This window comes from Podarcis pityusensis (genome assembly GCF_964106645.2).
Source record: "Podarcis pityusensis genome assembly, chromosome: 7".
In the NCBI taxonomy this organism is placed as follows: Eukaryota; Metazoa; Chordata; class Lepidosauria; order Squamata; family Lacertidae; genus Podarcis; species Podarcis pityusensis.
In genome coordinates this window covers 24,935,581-24,960,262 of record NC_138031.1, presented here as the reverse complement: position 1 = coordinate 24,960,262, position 24,682 = coordinate 24,935,581, and the positions used below count along the sequence as shown (strand labels likewise).

The 24,682-nt window shown below is 42.7% G+C and overlaps 1 protein-coding gene and 1 long non-coding RNA gene across 2 annotated transcripts in view; one reads left to right on the top strand and one right to left on the bottom strand.

The window, feature by feature from the left end:
- The window catches only part of LOC308481510, a 351,692-nt gene that overhangs the window by 15,967 nt on the left and 311,043 nt on the right, over positions 1–24,682 (bottom strand). The window lies entirely within an intron of this gene.
- Positions 1–24,682, top strand: part of SDC2 (syndecan 2) — a 64,899-nt gene that overhangs the window by 37,568 nt on the left and 2,649 nt on the right. Inside the window, exons 2-4 of the mRNA XM_081013895.1 lie at positions 20,423–20,534; positions 22,685–22,827; positions 24,525–24,666. Coding sequence (XP_080870021.1) covers positions 20,423–20,534; positions 22,685–22,827; positions 24,525–24,666 — 397 coding nt within the window. The remainder of the gene's footprint in view (positions 1–20,422; positions 20,535–22,684; positions 22,828–24,524; positions 24,667–24,682) is intronic.

Genomic DNA, 24,682 nt, shown 5'->3' with positions numbered 1-24,682 from the left:
CTGCCTCACCGATGGAATTCTGTGGTTTGAATTTCTAGCACATGATCTATTCAGGGATTCATCTTATGCTGAATGAGGTTTGTTTTTTTAAAAACTAACTTGTTCAACAAACTAGAACATATATTGAACAAGACTCACATGGATTTGAGGTTACCTCAAATTCGCTTTGTGGTTATGCTGAATCTACCCTAGTTCAAATGACATACATATTAATAAGAAACTACTCAAAGGAAACTTTTGCGCCATTTATGATCAGTCACCCTATAATAAATTTGTGGCAGTGGGACAATGATGTGATGGACAAAAATGGCCAGTTGTCCATCATGTTGCCGGCTTGTGCTGAGATCATGCATGCGGTTTGTCTGGTGATCATGGAATTTATATTGGCATATTACAGTCTGTGCAGCTCTCCCCATTTATGAATGTTGGGGAGCAGATATGGCTATCAAGGTGCGGACCCCAGGGATAACAGACAATCCTAATAATTGCACATTGCATTAAGCTGCTGCATCCTGCTGCTGAGCAGACTTCAGCATGCAAAAGTGCCCTTACAGGCAATGTAAACCTTGGAACTGTCCTAAATCCTAAATATAAACAGCAAATATTTTAGGAACTGACACATGGAATGATGTTGGAGACAGAGAAGATTGTGTTGTACAGAAGGCAGCTGTTGTGTTGGTTCTTATCTGCAGCTGAAGAGGGGTCTCTAAGGTGCTTGATTTCATGTCTGCAAACTCGACCCGTTTTTTTCTTTTTCTTTGAAAAGGGATACAAGGGAAGTAATGAAAATGATACCATAAATCAGACAATTGCCATTGAGTCATTGTTGACTCAAAGACATCTTGCTTTGGGACCCATTTGGATCCCTTGAAATCCTTACTCAAGAGTGATTTCTTCATTGTGTTTTGACTTTTTATTATGGAGATACAGCTGTTCTGTTCCCTGCCTAGAAACAATGACCCAAAAAAAGAAGAAAAAAGGATTGCTTCGTAGATCAACCAGTGAATATGAACCCAGCTCTGCACAAGTTACTTCTTTGGGTTGTTGCCCATCTTTGCCAAACAGCACTACAGACACACTGAAAACATTTGCAGGCATTTGGTGTGATCCAGATGGACTCCCATCTAATTAATCTTGTTTTCCATGGTGGCCAGCCAGAAGCCTCCATGGAAAACCCACAGGCACAAAATTCGGGGAATGCTTATTTATTTTAAAAATATTTATAGTCCACTTTTCTGCTTGAAAACAGGCCTCCAACATGGTTAGCCATAAGTGAAAATGAATACAGTATGATCGCATCTTACACACATTTAACTTGTGAGGTTTCAACCATGCATGGTTGAAGTCTGGCTGATTAAAATTCTGCAAGTTAAATGCAAGTAAGGTGGGCAGCTTAAATGTTATCTTCATGTGGGATTTTGCAGTGCAGAAAGAGCTTTCAGGCTCTCTGTATTGCTTTGGGGGCAAGTCCCGCTGAGTGCGTGGGCTGTGAAATACTCCTGTGAGATCTCACAGGGCCATCCAAGTTCCCATGAGCACTCCATGACTCCCAGAGCCAGTGGGTTGAGTGGGGCTTGCCTGGTAAGCAAGGCAAAGAGCTTAAAAGCTCTCTTCCCTGCTTGTGGGGCCAAGGCCCTTTTGGTGTGCTGGCTCCAGAAGACTAGAGATGCTTGCATGTGGCCAGTTCCATGGGGGCAGCTTGAGTATGCATATTTTCAGGTGTACACAGATCCCTTGGAACTGAACGCCTGCGTAAGAGATGGTTTGTACTGCATATTGCACATAAAATTCAGTGTTGACTTACAAAATCTCTGCAGGGGCAATGAAGGAAATTGTACTCTCTCCTGGAAGTTGCTACTGTTTTGACTTTTTCAGTTGCTGGTCTTCAAAAGTTCCAAAAAAATGTGTTCTACTTAGCAAAATAGTGTTGCACCAACTGCTTTAGTCCCTGGGTGACAATCTCCCCTTTGCTTCCCAGGAATTGGTATTCAAAAGCATGCAACATCTGAAGCTGGAGATAGCATATGACTAGTGAGTCACTGCTACCCTATTGCTCCATGAATTTATCCAACAATATTTTAAAGCCAAAGCTGTCTTCAAGATTCACAGGTCCTTGAGATGGCCCTGTTCAACCTTCCCTTGATAGAGTGCCTTCCTTCCTTCCTTCCTTCCTTCCTTCTATCCTCCCTCCCTCCCTTCTTTTCAAAACGTTGATAAGCATATAGCACTGGTCATCAACCTCTTCAGATATGGGACTCTACCAGCAGCTGAAAAGGCAGCACACCAGAGGCTCCCCAATGCTATTTTACAGGGTCAAGTTTTTGTGATGAGAACACTAAAGACCATTTGCTGCCTTTTGCAATGATCAGTTCATTAGAAATGAACAGGTTGAGTCCATCAGGAGGAAGCAAGCATGCGGGTGGTACTAGCAACACCAGTCCTACTCCTCAGTATATTTCTGAGCTGAAGCTACTTCTGGCAGCCAGTAACCACTCAGCAACTTCTTCCAGCAAGCTTCAAACTCAAGCCTGTGTTCCTTTATTTTCTTTTTTTCCTGGCCAAGCTCAGGACTGTAAGAAATTGTTCCTTCTGCCCCCAGGCAAGTAAGGTGTGACATAAATTCTAATGCCTTCGTTATCACAGGATATCAGAAGCTATTAATCAGGACCACATTGTGCTCCATAACCTGCCAAGCTCTACAAACACTTAACAGAGGAAAGCAGGGCTGTTTTGCATAGCCAAATAATATGCTTTCAGCAATACATTAAACTTTCTAGGGATTAAATTACAGCTTGGAGTTAGACCCAATTTCTTCTCTTGTGCTGCCTGGTGGGCTGTTTATCTCTCCCCCCCCCCACCTGCACCTGAATTGCAATGCTAACAAAGATTTCACATATCTCTTTTTTTCTAGTTGCAGTCCACAACAATAGCAAATGCGTTTCATTCGAATGCATGTGCAATCCCCTTCCCTCCCTTTCGAACCAGCAGAAATTAGCCCTGGCTGTTTACACATCAAGCCCTTAGGAGGTTAATGTACCACATAAATACTGCATTTATCACAATTTTGCCACCTGTCTGGTAATAAGTGTGAAATATCTTCCTTCAGGAGTTGCAGTCATTCCCCATCCCCCGTGGTGTACACAGCCAGATGCCACCTCTCTATCCAATTTTACTTCTGTAAAATATTTCAAGGTGAGCTTTTTGGGAGAGGAGTGGTGAGTCTTGATAGTTCAGCCCATCCATTTCCTTCATTTATAAAGAATTGCTCCCAAGCTTTAAGTTTTGTGATGTGTATTCAGTGTTCGCAATAAGCTAAAGAAGATAGGACTCTCACAGAGAAGGTATGGAACTTGTTCCTCTAGCTAATGGCCATCTTGATTATTTGAAAGTGCCAGCTGGCGGCCTGCTTTTTCTTGTTACTCCTTGCCCATTATTTTGTCTTGGACTAATCTAGTTTTGACACCAGATTCTTTGAGCCCTCCTCCTTGTTTCTGATACTTTAATCAGCAAGCATGCTGTGATTCCTTCTCTGTCCTGAGCAAAGTAATCTGGTGTCTGTAACTTGATCTGGTGGGCCTTTAACTCTTTTTAATCTTTCATCTATTGGATTGAATTTGTTGGAACTTGGGACTAAACTGGCTTCTCCATAGTCACATTCTCATGTAACAATAAAACAAAGCTTTTGGATTATTGTGGTTTACCATGCCTGAGTATGGTGCTAGTTCAACTTCCCAATTGCTTGGGTTCTCTGTTGTATCCGAATCGGTCATTGTTGATTTGCTGTTTTCTAACAAACTATCATTTCTAGCCAACATTAGGCAAGGATTTGTTGTTGGTTTATGGGCCATGGCTTGTTTGGAAGAAAACAACAACAATCCTTGGCTCAGACATAATGTGTAGCCAAGGTTTCCTTGTTTGTTAATTCTGCTAGTGGCAGGGGAGGAGTGAAGTGGAAGTGAACAACCTCCATGCAGCTCATTCATGGTCAACCATGACAGTGAGCCAGAATCATGCAAATGTGGCCTGTATGTTAACCTGCTTTTTGTAAATTCTATAACAGAGCTCAGTGAAAGCCCTGGAGCTTTGACTGCCTAGTTTCACAGTCCTACATCATTTCACTGGACCTAGGATTGTTCTGTGCACTGCCAATCCCCTCCCAATAACAGCAACCTTTATGTTAACATCATTAAAAAACAACAACACAATTTAGTGCTGATGACTTCGAGGTTGAATCTGAATTCGTATCTTCTGCCACTTGTTTGACATCGTCCAAGAGGTGGTGTCAGGTTTAGAAATAGCATCACATCCTTTAATAGACAATTATATTGTGGTTTCTTCAATTTCCAGTTTCCACTGGTAGGAATTAATGTGATGGCATTTTGCAAAACAAAAAAATGAAGGAAGTGTTCCTGTTCTCACTTTCCTCTGTGCTTTTTACTTATCACCTTGTTGCTTTGATTAGGAATGTGGGAAGCTAATTTATAGAAAGTCAGATAATTGGTCCGTTTATCTTAGTATCATCTATACGATTTCCCCAACCTGGCACTTTCCAGGTATTTTGGGCCCCTTCTCCTATTGTATCAGCCCCAGCCAATGTGTCCAACAGTCAGGGATGATGTCAATGCACCAGGACATGCACTGACTGGCCAGCTCTCCAAGTGTGTTTCCTAGCTCTTTCTGGAGATGCCTGGAATTGAATTCAGGATGTTTTCGCTGGTGCTCTCCCACTGAGCTATGCCTCCTCCAGAATTGCAATGCCTTCTAACCATGTCTACTCAGAAGTACTATTGAATTCAGAGGAAGCTAGGAAGCAGCCTTCTACTGAGTCAGAACTTTGGTCCTGCTGGCTCAGTATTGTCTACATTGATTAGCAGCTCTCTGGGGCATTCAGTCTTTCCCAACCATACCTGGAGATGCTGGGGATTGAACCCGGGACCTTCTGCATGGAAAGCAGATGCCTTTCCACTGAGCTCCACCTTTAGGTAAAGGTAAAGGGACCCCTGACCATTAGGTCCAGTCGTGATCGACTCTGGGGTTGCGGCGCTCATCTCGCTTTATTGGCTGAGGGAGCTGGCGTACAGCTTCCGGGTCATGTGGCCAGCATGACTAAGCCGCTTCTGGTGAACCAGAGCAGCACACGGAAACACCATTTACCTTCCCACCGGAGTGGTACCTACTTATCTACTTGCACTTTGACGTGCTTTTGAACTGCTAGGTGGGCAGGAGCAGGGACCGAGCAATGGGAGCTCACCCCGTCGTGGGGATTTGAACCGCCGACCTTCTGATCGGCAAGTCCTAGGCTCTGTGGTTTAACCCACAGCGCCACCCGCGTCTCCTAATCTCCACCTTTACTCACAGATAAATGCAGTTAGGATTGCAGCCTAAGACTTGACAATCAGCTTAATTTTCAAATAATGCTAGAGTTTGTGTTTAATGAAAACTGTTCCAGAAATGATTTTTCTCTTATAAGCCTAACTTGGACACCAAGCTTTAAATATATGCACAGATCGAATGTTGCCAGCTGGCTTCTGTTTAAGCAGCTGAGTTTCCACCTGCAGAACTGCGTTCACATCTTTGTGAAAATAATTTGCATGGACTTTCCTCTGCAACAAAGCAGCATTTCCCACCCAAAGCTCATGCTTTATACTACATGACCCTTTTCACTATTCACTATTCAGCCTTGACACTTTCACTATTAATGAAACTTCCTAAGGACTGGTTACTTTATCAACTCCATTTTTCATATTTGCTGCTTTATTGAACTTTATATTCCCCCCCCCCATGGTCTTCCACTGTTTTGAGATGCTGAATGAACATTCCTCCTGTTTCTTGAAGCATCTTGTCTTTGTTAAAGGATAGTGTTTCTTCATTTCATTAAGCTTATAAGAGTTTCTTAGTACTGAATGAAAAGAATTGTAGGTATTTCAGGAATCCAGGAATAGCTATTTCATAATAAAGGACTTAAAAGGAAGGGTTTTCTCTCTCTTTATACTCTGATCGCCCACTTTCAAAAAACAGAGAGAAAAACCTCCCCCCTTCTAAGATACAGCACGGAGCTCTTACTATTCCGTGCTAACATTTGATATTCTGGTTTTACAAGCTCCAAAGCTTATTGTCTTCACTGAGAGGTTGAAATGGTAGAACTGCATTTTTTTTGGTCTGCCATAACCCTTTGCAGACTTCAGATTAACTTTGGAGAAGTTCAGTTTAATATGAAGTGGTTGCTTTTTTTGTACTGTTGCAAAGTACTGGAATTCTAATTGAAGGTGCATGTTGTGCTATATAGATAAGATGTAAAATGGGGATGACACTTGCAGCTTTATCTAAAACCATAGATAAACCATATAAAATGTTCCTTTAAACAGACTAGCAAGGTTAATGTCTTGCCTTCTTCAAAGTGCGCCAGATAAGAAATTATACAAATAATTGCATCAAAATATGACTGATTTCGCAGAAATCTCTTATGCTGATGTATTGAACCAGAGAGCAGACATTATTATTGGTATTGGTATTAGTATTATTTGTAAACCACCCTATACTCGTAGGTCTCAGGGTGGTTCACAACACAAAGTTACAGTATACAAAGCACAAAATACAGAATAAAAATAATCAAAACATAAAGACAGTAAAACATGGCTTTTCACTTGCGAGCTAACGCCTTCTCCCGCTCCTATTCCGAGTCATCCTCCAGAGAACTCCACATGTCTTTTCACTGCTGATTCTTGCACCGCCCATATCTTCTGTGACCATCAATTGTCCATTCGGCGAAAGTATCTCATCTCTTAAGTGACCCTTTCCACATTTCCATGCTAGTCTGTTTTTCTTCTCCTCACCCTGGCAGAGGAAGTGCGCTGAGACCTACACATGGAGTTGGTACTTCCAGGAGGCCAGAAAAGACATTTACTATCACTGTCCTCCCTGGCATTTGCCTTTTGCTCCTTTCAGCCTCCTCTGGAAAAGGTTCCCCATCCCTGACTTACAGATACTACAGGGTTATTTTTGTTTGTAGGTACAGAAGTCTCCCTGCTTTAATAATTTTTTTTTTAAAAAAAGCCCATAGGTGTGTATTGGTTCATATGCAGTGGCAAACTATGGCTTGCATTAGGTGCTGGACTGCCATACAAACTATAGTTAGTGCATTCCCTCTTTGCCCCTCACCTTCCCCAAGAATTTCCAGGTGCTGTCCCAACAGTGGCCTCTGAGTGCAGATGAACATCCTACTTTGTGCTTTTAGAGGTGGGATGGAAGTCAAAACCACAATTGGCCAAACTTTACAGTTTACAAACAGTTTACAGTTACAGTTTACAAACTATCTTCAAACATTATTGGTTTCAGATCCTGGTTTGGTAACCTTTCAGAAACCACAGATTTTTCAGTTTATCAAATGGTGTAAGTTCAGACAGTGTGGTTTGGCATTATATCAACGTCGTGAGTAGAAAGGCTACTGATGTTATACAAATCGTTCCCTGCAGTGGCAGAGCACAACTTGTAAACATGGCAAGACATTCAATAAGCAGCGAGTGCTGTTCAAAAGTTGAGGTTTTTTGTTTTTTGCAAGTATCTTCATTTGTACTTCTCCAAACTTGTTTTTCAGTCTTGCAACAACAACAACAACAAAATCAACAAAAGTTCCTAACCTATAAGATTCCCATTGGCTTGGAGGAAGGGAGTGGGGCAGTGATTGTCACTGATCTCCCTGCAGGCGCCTGAAAATCGGCACTGCAGGGTTGGTGGATTCTTATGAGCAACATGAGAGTAGCACTAAGAGTTGCAGGGAGAGGGAGAAATCAGCCACAAAATAATCACCTCAACTGGAGCTTGGTTCACTTTGGTTCTCTCACAAACATTAATGAAACCAGTTTTATTGAAAACCTAAAATATAAATACTGTATTAAAAAGGGAGGAAGTCCCAGAAATCACACTTATTTCAAAGACAACAAATTTCAATACAACTTGAAATGTGATCAAATCTACCCCTTCTTTTCCCATAACATTCATATCAAAGCAGTCTTGTAAAATAAATAAATTGTTCCATAGGAGCAGGAGACAGAATACACTGAAGGGGGAATAATCTTCAATTCAGGGAACAAAGCATTCAAAGAAGGGAAAATCGGGACTGCTCTTAGTAGTACATCGTTAATAGCTCAGTAGTGCAATTTGCTCTTTTATTTTTTAGAAAGGAACTGCAGTGAGAATCTTGTTTCCTGTAAATAGCTGCTTTGGTCCTTCTGTGAGATTATTATTTGTTTTGGGCAGCCTCCTAGCTTAAACAACTTTTTGAAAATAACTTGAATGAACAACCCTGGAGCTCTTGCTACACTAATGCTTTATTTGATTGGAACATTGTCCCTGAGTAGGACATTCATAGCAACAGTCAACAGAGAATACACAAAAAAGTGGTGGGTTGGGAAATGATTCCAGATGTGGGTGATGAGATCCTTTTTTCCATGCTTTGATCCAACGCTAATTGTTAACTAAGTTGGACATCTCTGTCTGTCTGTCTCTCTCTCTCTCTCTCTCTCTCTCTCTCTCTCTCTGTATGTACTTTCACTGCAGCTCTGTTGAGTGTCAGTGTGCTACACAATTGAATTAGTCACAGCTATTCTGCGTCCGGTCAAACAGCCAGCAATATTATTCGTCTTGGAAGTTCTATTGTTGCATCTAATGGTGCCTTCTCCCCTCAGCAACGTAGGAGCCCATTCCACTTTGTTGGTGAACCACATAATCCGGCACTACTTAACTATAGCATTACATATGAAACAGATTTGTAATTGATGGTTACATGATAGCTAAAATATAATTCTACATTCTGATGGGTTTGTATTTTTAGTTACTTCTTGTGTCAGCACTGGCTACAGAGAGTTTCTCTCTTTCTGCCCCCCAGCCTTATGCATTGATCACCAAGGGTGTTACTATGTACTTAAAATACTCAGGACGCAGGTCTCTGTCACAAATTTGTTATACATATGGATACAGATTTAGGCCCCTCATCAAAATACGATTGTCAGTGGCTAATGTCCTAATGGCACTCCACACATTTTGCAGCATATCTTGCCATCCTATAAGCAAAATTCTGTTTTTAAATGTTTTAAAAGGAAGGGGGAAAGCAGGAGGTGTGGCGCCCAATGCAGAAAAACCTAGAAGACATAGTTCCATTTTAAATGTCTGTGTTGGTCTTCAATTTTCAGCTTTGGGGTGGGGGCTGGGGTGAGAGGACTGCCATTATCAAGTTCCCGGCTTCTCACCTTTTGTGTTTTAAGTTCTAACAAATATAAATTACCTGGCAATGTCATGATTGAGATGTTAAGGGGAAGAAGAGGGCATAAACAGCTTAAATGCTTTAAATTATAGAAGCACAGCAAGATGAATGTTGTTTTCTCCTCAGAGCCAGTGATATGATTAGAAAATTAGAACGTTTGTTTGCTAACTGCCAACTCTTGCATGCCTTGTGCGATAAGCATTGCACCTCAGAGTGCAATGCTTAAATGTTTAAGCATTTCGCTTTTGAAGTGTAGTGAGTTAGTGTTCTACTTAGAAATGGCTCTGTTTACTTTGGTGGCACAGGATAGATTCTTGGTACTCTTTCAGTTGCTTACATTGCATGAAGACCAGGCCTGGGAAGGAGTTCAACATAGGCAAGTTTCCTATCACTAAGTATTTGGTAAAACTGGAAAGCTGGATCTGCTGACTATATGGTGATTCAGTAACCAATCATGTTAGAACCCAGTTTTGTGTATATAGTCACTATCACATGTGACTTTCTCCTGGCCTTAGTAAGAATGAGCCTGCCATGTAGGTCAGGGATGGGGAACATGGAGTCCTTCAGATATTGACAGACTACATAATCCATTGATCACCCGGGCTGTGATTTATGGAAGTTGAAGTCCAACAGTATCTGGACTGCCACAGAGGTTCCTTATCCCCAAGGCATCTCTTTCAGTGTCCAATCCAACTTGAAAAACTTAACAAAACAGAACTCTGTGTGATCTCAGACTAGAACAACAGATCTCTTAATGCCATTAGCTGTGTTTGTAATATATGCAACTGTGGTTATATGTTTCTATAACTGTTTTCTGTGGCGTTTTAGAAACATTCACAGAAACATCAGATGTAGATACTGAATTCAGTGTGATAGATGATATCCTCTCCCCCCACATAGGGACATGGGTGGCGCTGTGGTCTAAACCACTGAGCCTTGGGCTTGCCGATCAAAAGGTTGGCAGCTCAAATCCCTGTGACAGAGTGTGCTCCCGTTGCTCGGTCCCAGCTCCTGCCAACCGAGCAGTTCGAAAGCACACCAAAAAGTGCAAGTAGATTAATAGGTACCGCCCCGGCGGGAAGGTAAACAGCGTTTCCGTGCACTGCTCTGGTGTTGAGGTTCTGTTGTGCCAGAAGCGGCTTAGTCATGCTGGCCACATGACCCAGAAAAACTGTCTGCAAAGCGGACAAATGCCGGCTCCCTCGGCCTGTAAAGTGAGATGAGCGCAGCAACCCCAGAGTCGTTCGCAACTGGACGTAACTGTCAGGGGTCCCTTTACCTTTAACCCCCATACATGAAGACAGATTTAAACAGACCTTTTGCACAGAACTGTATGGCTGGTTCATTCTACTGCCTGTTGAGCCAGCAGGTTATGTGTAGGCCTGAGTTTTCACAATTGGGTGCTAGGTCATTTGTTTGAGCTCAACCAAGTTTGGCCTAAGTGTAAATCTCTCCTTGCTCCATCCTACCCCTGCCACGCTGCCACCACTCCCAGGGGGCAAACCTCGAATGCAGTTGACTAAGATTTGGACTTGTGTGAGGATTCAGAGACAGTGAGATGAAGGAAACAAGGAGGATAAAGCAAGGAAGGGAGGAGCGAGGCACTTATTAATTTCCTGCCCCAAAGTAGGGAGAGTAAAGAGAAGCACCACGACTCATGAATGTATGGTGTTTGAGTCTGAATCTGGGTTTACTAGCTGTGGCTAAGCATGAATTCTATGATAAACCCTCTTGCATGCCATTGACAGTGAGCATAAAAATGAAAAATATAAACACATTACAGTATTTCTCCCCTGTTTTGTTCTGTAGATATTGTTTCCTGAACCTTTGAAACCTGGTTAACCCGTTCTTGGAAACTCTCGTTGCCTGGATGCAAAGCCTGAAATCAATTCATTTCACATACTTGAAGGAAGATTTGACTTAATGGCTGCACATGATGGGCCAGAAGTTGTTGTTGTTGTTTAGTTGTTTAGTCATGTCCGACTCTTTGTGACCCCATGGACCAGAGCACGCCAGGCACTCCTGTCTTCTTTAAGAGGTTAAGCATCTGCTAATGGATCATAGGTTGGATGGAAATTGAAGGCTATGAGAACCTTCACGTAGAATTGGAGGGGAAATGCTTTGACATTTTTATAAGCTTAATAGAAGTTGTGTTGTTTTGTGACATCTGTAATAGCCACTGATTAAGATGGTGCTTTTCAAAAGTAATTCAATTCATTAGCTATGTAATTGCCTGCTTTTCTTCAGAATATATAACTGCTAAACATGCTGCATCTCTTACACTTGTTTCTCCATGTATTTTTCCATCAGCTGGAAAGTTTTGACAGTGGTGGATTTGTTTTTATATATGTATGTATGTATTTTTGCAGAACCTTCCCCACTCCATCTCCAGTGCCTATTGATTAGCAGCTGCTTGCATAAGTGCCCGGGGTTGTTTGAGAAAAGAACAAACGGTGTGCTTTAAAAAAACAACATTCTTTGGTGTGAGCTTCTGCAAGTTTCCAGGGGGGCTGCTTTGCAATTTGACCACTTGGAGAGATTGCAATTAATTGCTGCTAGGCTGGGGCAGTGAGTCAAGAGGAAAGGTTGTGATGTGAAGAGTTATCGGGCATGCATGCCAGCAAGGTTACCCTGACAGCTTTAATCATTCAATTGCATTCTCTGGAGCTGGAAACGAAGGTCCTCTGAAAGGTAGAAAATGGATCTGAGAGACAAAAGACAGAGAAATGCTTCCTTAGCCTTTAATAGCAATTAATTACAGGGAAATGCATTCATAAGAGGTTTATTTTTTTATTATTTATTTTTTTATTTAAGAGGAAAGGCTGTCGTCCTCAATGGTACCAGCATCTCACTGCTTGAAAAGGATTAAGTTTGGCACCTGGGTCTTCATTAACAGATCGTTCTCTGAATTTACCTTTATGTGTAAAACACAGGCTGACGTTACAGTGGCTGAAAAATGCACACCCACATTTTGAACTATAATGGAGAATTAGCCGTGCATGCTTCCTTCTATTTGGGACTGAGACTGATGACTGCGCTTTTCTTTCTTTTTTCTTTTTTCTTTGTAAAACATGCAGAATTGCTATGCTAATTGAGGTAAATCCATCTGTGGTTTGGCTGGCTGGCCGGCTGCCTGCCTGCCTTACTGCTGCTACAGTTAGAAGAACAGCTTATCTATTTAAAAACTTAAACGTGGAGTGGCACTTCAGGGTTTGAACTGGAGATAGCTTCTCGGAAGCAGCTATTCTGACGTCTTCAGAGCTGAGTGCTCCCACTCCATCCACTTTGGAGGCTGAGCTGAGAGCATAATAAATATGGTGGCAGCAAAAGACCCCCGTCCTCATATCCAGGATTAGGGTGTTGCTTTTCACAATGAAGCTGAATTCCCCCCACCTTTTTTGAATTCTGATGTTAGTTATATTGTGCAGATGGGAGTCTTTGTTTAGATTTCCAGAAATACATGCTGTGCCTCAAATGCCTAGGCATGTACCAGGTATACAGTGGTACCTCGGGTTACATACGCTTCAGGTTACAGACTCCGCTAACCCAGAAATAGTGCTTCAGGTTAAGAACTTGCTTCAGGATGAGAACAGAAATCATGCTCCGGCGGCACGGCAGTAGCAGGAGGCCCCATTAGCTAAAGTGGTGCTTCAGGTTAAGAACAGTTTCAGGTTTAGAACAAACCTCCAGAAGGAATTAAGTACTTAACCTGAGGTACCACTGTAGTTGACAACTCAAAGGATGAAGGGTGTTTGATTATTATTTTTTTGGGTGGTGGGATTGAAGCAATTAAAATTGTGCTACTTAACAAGGTAAAACACACAACAAGAAATGGTTTAGCAATGGAATTTAGCTGCCTCAATTTTTTAAAAAATCCAGTGCCTATATTTATTTTTATTATTTATTAAATTTCTATACCGCCCTTCCTCCGAGGATCACAGGAAGAGGAATGTTTTTGCCTGACAACTAAATTAGCAGGGGATTAGACAAATTAATAGAGTGCTAATAGGGACGTGGGTGGTGCTGTGGGTTAAACCACAGAGCCTAGGACTTGCCGATCAGAAGGTCGGCGGTTCGAATCCCCGCAATGGGGTGAGCTCCCGTTGCTCGGTCCCTGCTCCTGCCAACCTAGCAGTTCGAAAGCACGTCAAAGTGCAAGTAGATAAATAGGTACTGCTCCAGTGGGAAGGTAAATGGCGGTTGGAGGATGGATGGCGGCTAATGGATTGAAGTTGAATCCTGACAAGACAGAAGTACTGTTTTTGGGGGACAGGGGGCGGGCTGGTGTGGAGGACTCCCTGGTCCTGAATAGGGTAACGGTGCCCCTGAAGGACCAGGTGTGCAGCCTGGGAGTCATTTTGGACTCACAGCTGTCCATGGAGGCGCAGGTCAATTCTGTATCCAGGGCAGCTGTCTACCAACTCCACCTGGTACGCAGGCTGAGACCCTACCTGCCCGCGGACTGTCTCACCAGAGTGGTGCATGCTCTGGTTATCTCCCGCTTAGACTACTGCAATGCGCTCTACGTGGGGCTACCTTTGAAGGTGACTCGGAAACTACAACTAATCCAGAATGCGGCAACTAGACTGGTGACTGGGGGCGGCCGCCGAGACCACATAACACCGGTCTTGAAAGACCTGCATTGGCTCCCAGTACGTTTCCGAGCACAATTCAAAGTGCTGGTGTTGACCTTTAAAGCCCTAAACTGCCTCGGCCCAGTATACCTGAAGGAGCGTCTCCACCCCCATCGTTCTGCCCGGACACTGAGGTCCAGCGCCGAGGGCCTTCTGACGGTTCCCTCATTGCGAGAAGCAAAGCTACAGGGAACCAGGCAGAGGGCCTTCTTGGTAGTGGCGCCCGCCCTGTGGAACGCCCTCCCATCAGATGTCAAAGCGATAAATAACTACCTGACATTCAGAAGACATCTTAAGGCAGCCCTGTTCAGGGAAGTTTTTAATCTGTGATATTTTAGTGTATTTTTGGTTTCTATGGAAGCCTCCCAGAGTGGCTGGGGAAACCCAGCCAGATGGGCGGGGTACAAATAATAAATTATTATTATTATTATTATTATTATTATTATTATTATTATTCCGTGCGCTGCTCTGGTTCGCCAGAAGCGGCTTAGTCCTGCTGGCCACATGACCCGGAAGCTGTACGCTGGCTCCCTCGGCCAATAAAGCGAGATGAGCACAGGAACCCCAGAGTCGGCCACGACTGGACCTAATGGTCAGGGGACCCTTTACCTTTACTAATGACCATTAGTCATGAGAGCAATATGGAACCACAGAATGCCAGTTGCTGAGGAGCAACACCATGGAATGATTAGTGCTTTCGGACATTGCTTGTGGGTATTCCAGAGGCATCTGGCTCTCCACCGTGGGGAACTGGATACTGGACTAGATGGTTTGATCAAGCAGTGTTCTTCTTTTGTTCTCCTGCGAAAATCTGCATGTGTGCTTGAGATTTCCCTGCTTCGAACTGTAATCAAGAACTTTCTCTATGTTGTTTGCATGTGCACATTTAAAACAGGGATGGGGAAAACTGTGGCCTTTCCTCATGTTATTGGACTCCAGATCCTCTTAGCCCCACCTAGCGTAACCTAGGATGGTGGGTGTTTTCCAAGAACATCTGGAGTACCCCACCTCTGGTTTAAAGAATAAGAAAAAAAATACCAGCTTTACTATTGCACTGTAAGCCAAATGCTAGAGCATGAGACTCTTAATCTCATGGTTGTGGGTTCGATCCCCACATTGGGCAAAAGATTCCTACGTTTTGCAGGGTTTTGGACCAGATGAATTCTACAGTTCTGTTATTCAAATTGTATATGGCTAAACCGGTTAATATGTCTCAGTAGGAACCTATTCCTGTTTAAGAATCTTTCTCTTTTGTGTGCAACAGAGACAATTTCCTGTAATTTCAGTTATCTGGGTCTTTCCGTACTCTCAGTGGCTGAAGACAGTCAAGCCAGTTCTTTCCTTTCTTTCTTTTAATCGGCAATGAAAGTTCAGAGCCTCCAGCTATGTTTCGTTTTTATTATTTTATTATATATACACACAGAGAGTTGGGAAGAAATTCTTCATTAGATACAAAGAGCGTGAATAATCTTTCTGGCATCTACTCTGAATGTTATAGTAACTGCACTGGTAAGCCAAGCAAGGCTGCAGTCCAGAGCACAGTTTTCATCTCCAAGGCTGCGCTCTCATTGCCACAGGCGGATGCCAGAGTTTGGAATCAACTGCAGATGCACATTACAAATGCTGACTTAGTATTGTTTCGTGCTTACATAAGGAAGATCTGCAAATGTCCTTCAATACTATAAAGCATTATTATATAAGCCGTGTGTCATTTTAAATTACAGTAAACCCTCCTATCTAAGAGGGTGGGGGGAGGACTAAAACAAGGTGTCCTGTTCAGTTCAGCACAGCAGTGCACTGCAAAACCCCACATCCGTTGGCATTGCAGCTAGAGGTATTCAAACAGAACTTCATAGGCCATATTGCCCCTTTGCAGTGTTGGCAGAGAGATCGACTGAGTTACGAGGCTCTGCGCAGGCAAGCAGACCACAGAAAGAGGCCTTCCAAAATCTTCCCCTCTGGGTGTTGTTAAACTCCAGCTCCCATCTGCCCCAGACTCCATGGGCAATAGCCAGGGGTGATGGGAGTTGTAGTCCCAAACATCTGGAGAACACTGGATTGTACTAAGACTTCTGATGCTACTGGCTTTATCCGCCATTCCACATGTTCTGGACCTAGCCTAAAGCTTTGTATGTGTGGGCATGCACTTGTACATAATAACAGAGCAGGATAGCTCTCTGTGTTAAAACGTCTTCTGCTCCTTGAGTTGCAGCCCTACAAGCGAACTTGGCCACTTTTTTTTTTTAATGGGATGTGTGTTTCTTTGAAAGTATCCACAGAGAAGCTCTCTTGTTTCCTCTGGGTCAATAAAACTTCCTCCTTGTTGCTTTCTGCCGTAGCTTTGCTGAAATAAGATATCAGTATGGAGTCCTGCGAAATAAGTTTGTATCTATTCCATTGCCTTGTCAAGAGAGAAAATGTCTTTGAGCACCATGAGATTCACTAAGCCTCTTTAGCCAAAGGGCATCACTCATCCTCCATTAGAGCAGAGAAGTTTTTTTAGTAAGGCCAAGAGCTCTGTTGTGTCAGGCACCATCTAAAACACATTAACAGATGCAACTCATGTCTTAAAGACCTCTGCAATCTCCCTCCCTCTCTCTCTCTCCCCTAGGTTCATTTGGGTACCAGGAAAAGCATGGGAGCGGAAGCAATGAATTTTTAACTTGCTTTCTGAGGACCATTCAGCACCCTCAGAGGAGCGGTTTTTTTTCAGGCAGATGTTCTGTGTTGTTCTCTTCCTCTCCTGTCTCACTTATTGGAAAGAGTGCTAGGCAGAGCACACAGAATCTGGAGCCAAATTCTTAGTAGGAAACCATCCATTGTGGAAGGTTACTCCCCTGGCTTTGGAGAGGCCAAGACACATGCTAACTTAACGGAAGGATGATGTGGCTCATTGTTCAGAGATGTACGTACTTCAGTACAGTCTTCTAAACATTGGAGGTTGGTGCCTATTGGGATTACTGGGGTGGAAGGCAGGGAGGCCAACAGTAGGTGGAGCCAGAGCCAAAGACTGGCAGAAGCCACTAATTCTAGTTTTGTCCCCATCCTCCTCCTTGGTAAGCTCTGTAATGGTAACACTGGCATTATGGAGAAGGAAGCAAGTAGACAGAGCTACTTCCTGGTCTGGTCGTAAGTAAAAAGACAGGTGAGGACCGGCTGAAGTTGGTTGAGCAGTTCCCCATTTGCTTTAATGGACCAGCCTCCACTACTTCTAAATAGATCCTGCTAGAAACCAGGTTTTATCAGCATTCATTCATTGAATTTTACATAATATTTCATACATATGTGTGTATGGAATGCTAAAGCCCCAAATTAAGAGATTATCCTAAAAATACATGTTGTGGCATACAGTTACTGTTTAGGTAGCGGGAATTGACTTTGAGAATCATGGTGGGCCAGTGAGAAAGCAAATTAGATAGGATTTGGCAGGCACAGTTTTAATCTATTATTATTATTATTATTATTATTATTATTATTATTATTATTAAAGAGGGCCCTTTCCTTTGGTGATTTTATATTGTACTTGATAAGCCTTTACCTCACTTTGAACTGACTCGGTTTGACCTTCATGACTTAATTACATAGCAAAATCAGGCTGGCTATGTAATGGTGTGGTGTTATCCTGTTCAATACCCTCAACTGACTGGGATCACCCATGTCACCGATTCAGGAAGGAATTGCATCAGCGCGTAGCCAATTTAGACAGGATATGCAGTGTTGCGGCATCATGACAGTCACCACACGCTCCCTGATTGGGTGGCACTGCCAATGTGACTAACCAGGGGTGGGGGGTGGGAAATAGGATTTTGTAAGTTAAAATTAAAAAGCCGCATAAGCAGCAGATAAGAGGAAACAATGGCAGAGAACAATGGCAGAGTTATTTTTTTAAAATAACTTATTGACTTTATACCAATTTTAAACAGTGGTGACTTTTTGACACAGACTCCTGAGCGTTCTAATCCTAATAAGGATTGTGTGAATTTTTCTAGCTTCTTTCACGGAACTAGGCTCCCTAGTAAAACAAAACAGCTATGTGTCTCTGAAACATAATATATACCTTTACAGGGTTGTCCTCAGTATGTTGACCCACCGTGGGGTTTATTCTACGGTCAGTACACACAGTGGTGGTTTTTTGGTTAAAAATAAATAAACTGAGGTGCTCATATCATATGTTGATAAAAGTGCCTTTGGTGACAGTAAAATAATGGTTCCCATGGGCAGCAAATGAAGAGGTGGCAGCACTCTGAGAGCACACATACGATGCCACCTTTAAACTATATAAGGCTGCCTGCTGAAGATTTGAAAGGCGCATGAGTGCTATGCCACTGATTATGTAGCCCTAAAGGAATCAGTGGTTCTGCAGTATAAGTGCTTCCTACATTTGCTTATCATAGTCTTTCTCCAGCTGTTATGAAATGGTGATTGGGATGCTTTTATTTAGATACGTGTGCAAGATGAACCAGGGGCAGAGGGTGGGTGGCACTCTGATACCCCTATTCCCTTCTCCCTTTATATCTGTGGTCAGAGAAGATGCCTTTACCTTGACTGTGGGTCTAGGGTGACACCATTTCTGTAAAACTACTTTAATTTTTTAATTTTGTTGATGACTTGTAAACAGCTAACGACTCCCAGATGTGCAATCTAAACTCAGCACATATTTGAGAGGAGAAGCAACCTGTATTTAGTGCTTAGTGGACATTAATCTGCTTCGCATCCCCTAGATTTAGATTTATTCCTGTTTAGTCAGTAACCAGACTGGGCTCCAATGATCATTGGCTTGTAATATGTGAAGAATTTAGGTCAGAGGATTTTCCAGCATTATACTCTTAAAACTATCTATGTAAGTGGGATAATAATTGATGGATGGGAATGCAATCCCTGTCTGAGTGTACTGAACAGAGTTTCTGTGGCTCTTGCATGGGGCCTGCGCTCACTGCCTGACGCTAAAATCATACACAGTAAGCCTGCAACTTACACAAGGGTTACGTTCCGGAGACCACACCTCAAGCAGAAATAGCATATAGATGCAATGGTGGGTGGGATTGCCGAACTCTCTCTCTCCCCCCTCCCCCGGAATCCTACCTCCTTTAAAGTATTTTTGCCATGCACGTTCAGCTGAATGCACACAAATTAAATGCATGTAGATTGCGATCTAACTGTACACACCTAGGTGGGAGTAAGTTCCTCTGAACCCAGTGGGAACCTATTTATGGTAGACATGCATAGAATATTGCTCATATGTTCTTGTCTGGATCTTTGATGTTTAATAAACTTAGTCCATCATGTTGTTTTTATGTGTTAGAATATGAAAGTCCATTTCCAGTGATCAAGCGCTGTTGCTTATTCTGACTTGACCAGGGAGCACTAGCCAGCATTTCTCAGTTTTTGTCCCTTTTCTCATTTTTTTAAAACCATTTTTTCTTGCACAAGTGCATGTTCAAGTTGCTTATAAGAGATTCCACCTAAACTGCCTGTCAACCTCCTGTTTCAGGTTGTAATATATGAAGGGGCCTGTTGGTTTTTAAATGATTCAAAGTTAATAACTGGGAGCTTTGTCAGTTCATTTTGAGGGAGTATGTATAATACCTCTGCCTATCAGAAAGTATGTGTTTGACTGCTGATCTTGTCATTGGTTGTGTTTATGCTATTTTTAGTGAGGTGGTGTTGGGTGTGAATTTGTTGGCTGCCTTGGAATGAGATCTGAAAAATGAGTGATAGGCTCTCTACCCTTGGTCCTCAGTAACTGGAAGCGGCAAACATAAATATTTCCCGAAAACAGTTGGGGAATAACTCACTTTATATTGAGCTCTGTTATAACTGCAATTAGATGCTGTGGTACCCATTATAATATTATCTGGAGCATTATAGGGACAGATCATTCCCTCACTAACCCTGGAACATCCAAATCCCTATATCCTTGAGCCCCCAAATTTTCTCCACCAACTAACCCACCTTGGAGCTGCCAACACTCCTTTCTTGCAGCTGCTTACCTGGTTCTTGTTTGGATACTGGATTGAATGAGAGACATCTCTCTCCTGGAGTATTGTTGTAACAGCAGCCCAAAGGTTGGTAGCCCTGGGAAATATTATTTTCCCATGGCTACTGATGTTCAGAAAAAAACAGGGAAGGAAACAGTTTAGCTGAAAAGAGATTTTGCTTTGCTTTGTCATAATGCTTGCCTTTTATTTAATGCAAGCACAACAAGTCCTTGTGCTTCATATTTCAAGCCAAAAAAGTACAGACTTTGACAACATGTCTAATAAGATCAGTTTAAATTAATAAATCTTGGCTAATGGAAACAGGAGGACATAGCCTCCATGTTGACCTCATCTTTTGTTAAACCCAGTTCAACAATGGCCATGAAGGATATTCTTATGGCACTTGTTTTAACACTGTTTCCCACTACTATTTATTGTGACGTTTGCTTCCTCAATTCATTTAATGATATACTGGGATGAAATTAAATTAGAAGTTGTGCTTGTGCTTCATGAAACAAAGAACTAACCATGTATTTCACCATCATTTCCAGAGAGCAGCACTGACCTCCGATAAAGACCTGTATCTTGACAACAGCTCCATTGAAGAAGCATCAGGAGTCTATCCAATTGACGACGATGATTATACTTCGGGTTCAGGCTCAGGTAAAGCAATGTTGCATAATGATAAATGTGTTAGGACTGGACATGGCCTTTGTCCTATAGTTCCATTGTACAGCATACACTTCACATGCAAAATGGGCCAGGTTCAGTCCCTGGCTTCTTAAGAATGAAATAAAATCAGGTAGCAAGCAATGGGAAGCAGAGTAGTCATTACTGGGCTAGAAGAGTCTGACCATGTTCTCTTCCTGGGTCTCCACAAGTTGTGTTGATACACTCAGGTCAGCTGATATGTGTGAAGCAGGCCCTTGATCAACAAGAACATGAAAAAACCTAATCTGAAAAAACCTAATCTGTACAGAAAATTCAGTACAGTGGTACCTCTGGATACGAATGGGATCCGTTCCAGAGCCCCGTTCGCATCCAGAAGCAAACATAACTAGCAACGGCACGTCTGCGCACACGCGCGCCACTTTTCGCCGCTTCTGCGCATGCGCGTGATGTCATTTTGAGCGTCTGCGCAAGCGGCGAAACCCGGAAGTAACGCTCTCCGTTACTTCCGGGTTGCTGCGGAGCGCAACTCGAACGCGCTCAACCCGAAGCACATTCAACCCGAGGTATGACTGTACAGGCAGCTCCCAATTTATGCGGATGTTACGTTCCAAGGCACCATGCATTTAAGTGAAACTGTGTATATTTGAAACACCCTTGAAAAAGCCTTCAGATACCCCCTTCCGCCCCTTTTGGTGACTTTTTGGGTCACTTCTGTATTTGGCGCAATGCACATGTGCGCAATCGCACATATATTGGATGTGTCTAAAGCCGTCATTGCCTGTATGTTGACTACCTGCTGAATCTGTGATGCTGTTTATGATGAAGATTAGAATCCCCATGTTGTTATCCGTGTCTGTATCATTTAGTAGAATGACCTTGGTGACACACTGCATTTAAAGGCCACAGAGAATGTTTGGGCAACAAAGAAGTAATTGTGGCTCAGGTGACACCACCTGATAAATTTTGCCACAAGCAAGAGCATTGCATCTCATTAGCATATATCAGTTAAAGAGTATTTTTTATGGAGAGCATAATGTTCTTGATGGGCGTGGGGGCGGGGCTACCTAGAGTGGCGGAGATATTGAGTGTGTGGCAGGGAACAAACAGAGCTTTCAGTAGCTACCCTTTCCATGCTCCCACCTGGATTGTGAAATTTCATGTGCATTTCTATAGTAACACAGTAATCCTGAACTTTTCTGAAGCTTCCTGTTGGTTGAATTGTGCATTTATGTTTTCCGGAGTTGAGATACGCAGTTTTAAACGCTGATATCCTGTTGGATTTATTACATATAAATAAGGGATAAGACAAAAAAATGGGATTTTGTTTTAGATTAGACCCTGAGGAATTAAAAAAATGTTGCACCAGGCTGCTTGATTAATATAATTCTTTCCCCCTGCCCCAGTTGAATGTACTGAAGTAATGGAAAATTAAACTAAGAAAGCCAAATACTACCGAGCAAATCTCGATGAATTAAATCAGTTAGGTAGATAAAAGAAAATGTCACGAGTGTTTGGATTTCAGTGCAAAGTAGTTGCTACATAATCGGTCAGATAACTATCCGGTCCTTTTTACAGCTAAATAAATGACACAGTAAATGTTTAGAACCTTTTTGATTAGCCAGCTGCTGAATAAGTAAGGGCTGGTCCCCACAAACACCAGATTACATTCTCAAACTGTTCCTGGAAGGGGGTGTGTCACATGCTTGAATGCTTCCCTATGAAAGCAAACCCCCCCTGCAGATCAGGGACATGGGGAAATGTGGTTGGACACCAGCTTGCATCAACCCCAGCCAGTATGGTCAATGGTCAAATCTGGAGGGCCATGGGTTCCCCTTCACTGCTGTAGATAGGAAACCAGCATGTTGTGAAGAGTTCAAGTCATCTTACAACAGGGTTGTTGTAAGGACAAAATGGTTGGGGTGAGGGGAGAACTATATGCTATCCTGGAGCTCCTTGGAGGAGAAGCGCCAATATTTATTTTACATTTTACTGCGATGTTGATGGTTTTTTTAGAAAAGATTTTTTTAAAAAATAAATAAATTGCAAACAGCCTTTAGGAAAGCACACAAATATCGGCAATAAACTGGAGCAGAGCAAGTATGTACAGATGCGTTTCCATTCATATTCTTCTTGTGCTTCAGGGGCTGAAGAAGAAGAAGAAGGCGATAACACGCCCATAGTGGTGCCATCAAGAACTCTTCCAAAGATGCCACCAACTAGCGATGCTCCCAGAACTGAGAAAACCACGCTGAAAATGCAGACCAAGGTACCTACGCAAACAAAGGTGTGTGCAGGGGAGGAGCCTCTTGCTGGTTTTTAAAGCTGCCGTAATAATAATTTAACCTTAAATGCCATCTGATGTATGCTTTAAGAGGATTTACTAGGTTTAGTGCAAAGCTGTGGATTAACCATAAAGACAACTCCCTTGGATATCATATCAGTCTATTAAGAGAAATGCAGAGCTTTGGTCTTCTGTGCTGAAACGTGTGTATCCCTCCTCTACATCTGAGAATATATTGGATGCTACTCTCTCGTAGAAGGCGCCGGTGCCCACAGTTTGGCCGGGTTCTTCCCCAGTGCTACATTTTCCTCCTTGAGCATCCTCAGGCTGGTGACCTCCCCAATGTGTTAGTGCCTACAGCTAAAATGGGAAAGCTTGGTGACAAGCGTAGAATCCCCAGCCTTGCATTTTCTGCTGTTGTGCAAAGTAGCAATAGGCTATTGCAAGGAGAAAGGGAGTGGGCAGGAGACTCTGTGCTTAAGCCTTGCTCTGCCCACTGCTTCCCCTCTTTTAACCCTTAACCCTATTCCAACCAGCTCCCCCCCCTTTTTTTTTTTAGTGGGGAAGGGAGACAGGTGTGTAAGGAAAGCAAAGGTTGGGGTAGAGTAGAGTACTGCAAAGTTATGATTCTGAGTTGCATCGTAAGAGATACTTCCAAAGGCCTGAAACTTGCAAAAAAACCATAGTGGAGAGTTTTCAGTAACTACCAAAGAGTAGGGCAAGCTGCTGTAGTTTCCTGCATCCAGGGCACCCAATAAGCATCACCGAGCAGTTGGCTATTCCTCTTATGGACTGTGAATCCTATCAGAATGTGCTTGTTGCTTCACTTACGAATTCTGACACTCAAAAGGGTTTTACACAGGGCAGCCAAAATACAAAATATCAAAAGGAACTGATGGCCGCTAAGAGCTTTGTTGGAGGGCTATTGGCACACTGGGCTAGTTCCCTCAAATTAACAGTGGAAATGTTTTTGGGCGTAGCTTAAATTGTGGGGAATAGGCTCCTTGTTTTCAGATTATAGGAACAAGAGTATGGGACGTTGCCTCTTACCAAGTTAGATCATTGGTCCACCTAGTTACACTATGCTTTCTACACCAACCTTATTTTCCAACTTGGTGTCCTCCAGCTGGGGCTGATAGGAGTTGTAGTCTAAAACAGCTGGATCACACCAGGTTGGGGAAGACTGGGATACACTGACTGGCAATGGCTCCTCAGGTTTGAGAGAGGGGACTTTCCAACCTTACCTGGAGATGTTTGGGATTGAACCTGTGACCTTTTATATACAAAGAACATGGTCTGCCACTGAGCTACAGGCCACGTTACGTTACACAGTTAAAGAATGTTTAAACTGAATTAGACTACATTCGTTGCACCATGTAGCAACAAATCTATTTGATTTTACTCTTATTTCATAGGGGTAAGCACATCTATATAAGCACACATTGATTTGTAGGTGTTATTTTGAGAAAGGGGTCTGAGGCTTCCAGTTAGAAATTTAGGAGACAAATTCTGCCCCGTCCCCCATCCCCCTTTAAGGTTCTCAAGAGAGTTGAGCTAAAGGTGTCAAGTGAATAGGAAATGTATATATTACAGAATTTGAATGCATAAAGGGTAATGGTTTCTGTCACTGCTGCTGCGGGTTGTTGTTTCTCCCTCTAAACTGACTCTGTGCCATCATTTTCCCACATCTTGTGCTACAGTCACCTGAAGAGATTGATAAAAAGAAGATTCTCAAGCCTGATGCTGAAAACAAAAACGCTAAGAACGAACCAGGTGAAGACACCGACGTATTCACCCAAAAACACTCAGAAAACCTTTTCCAGAGAACAGAAGTATTGGCAGGTGGGTGCCATATGTT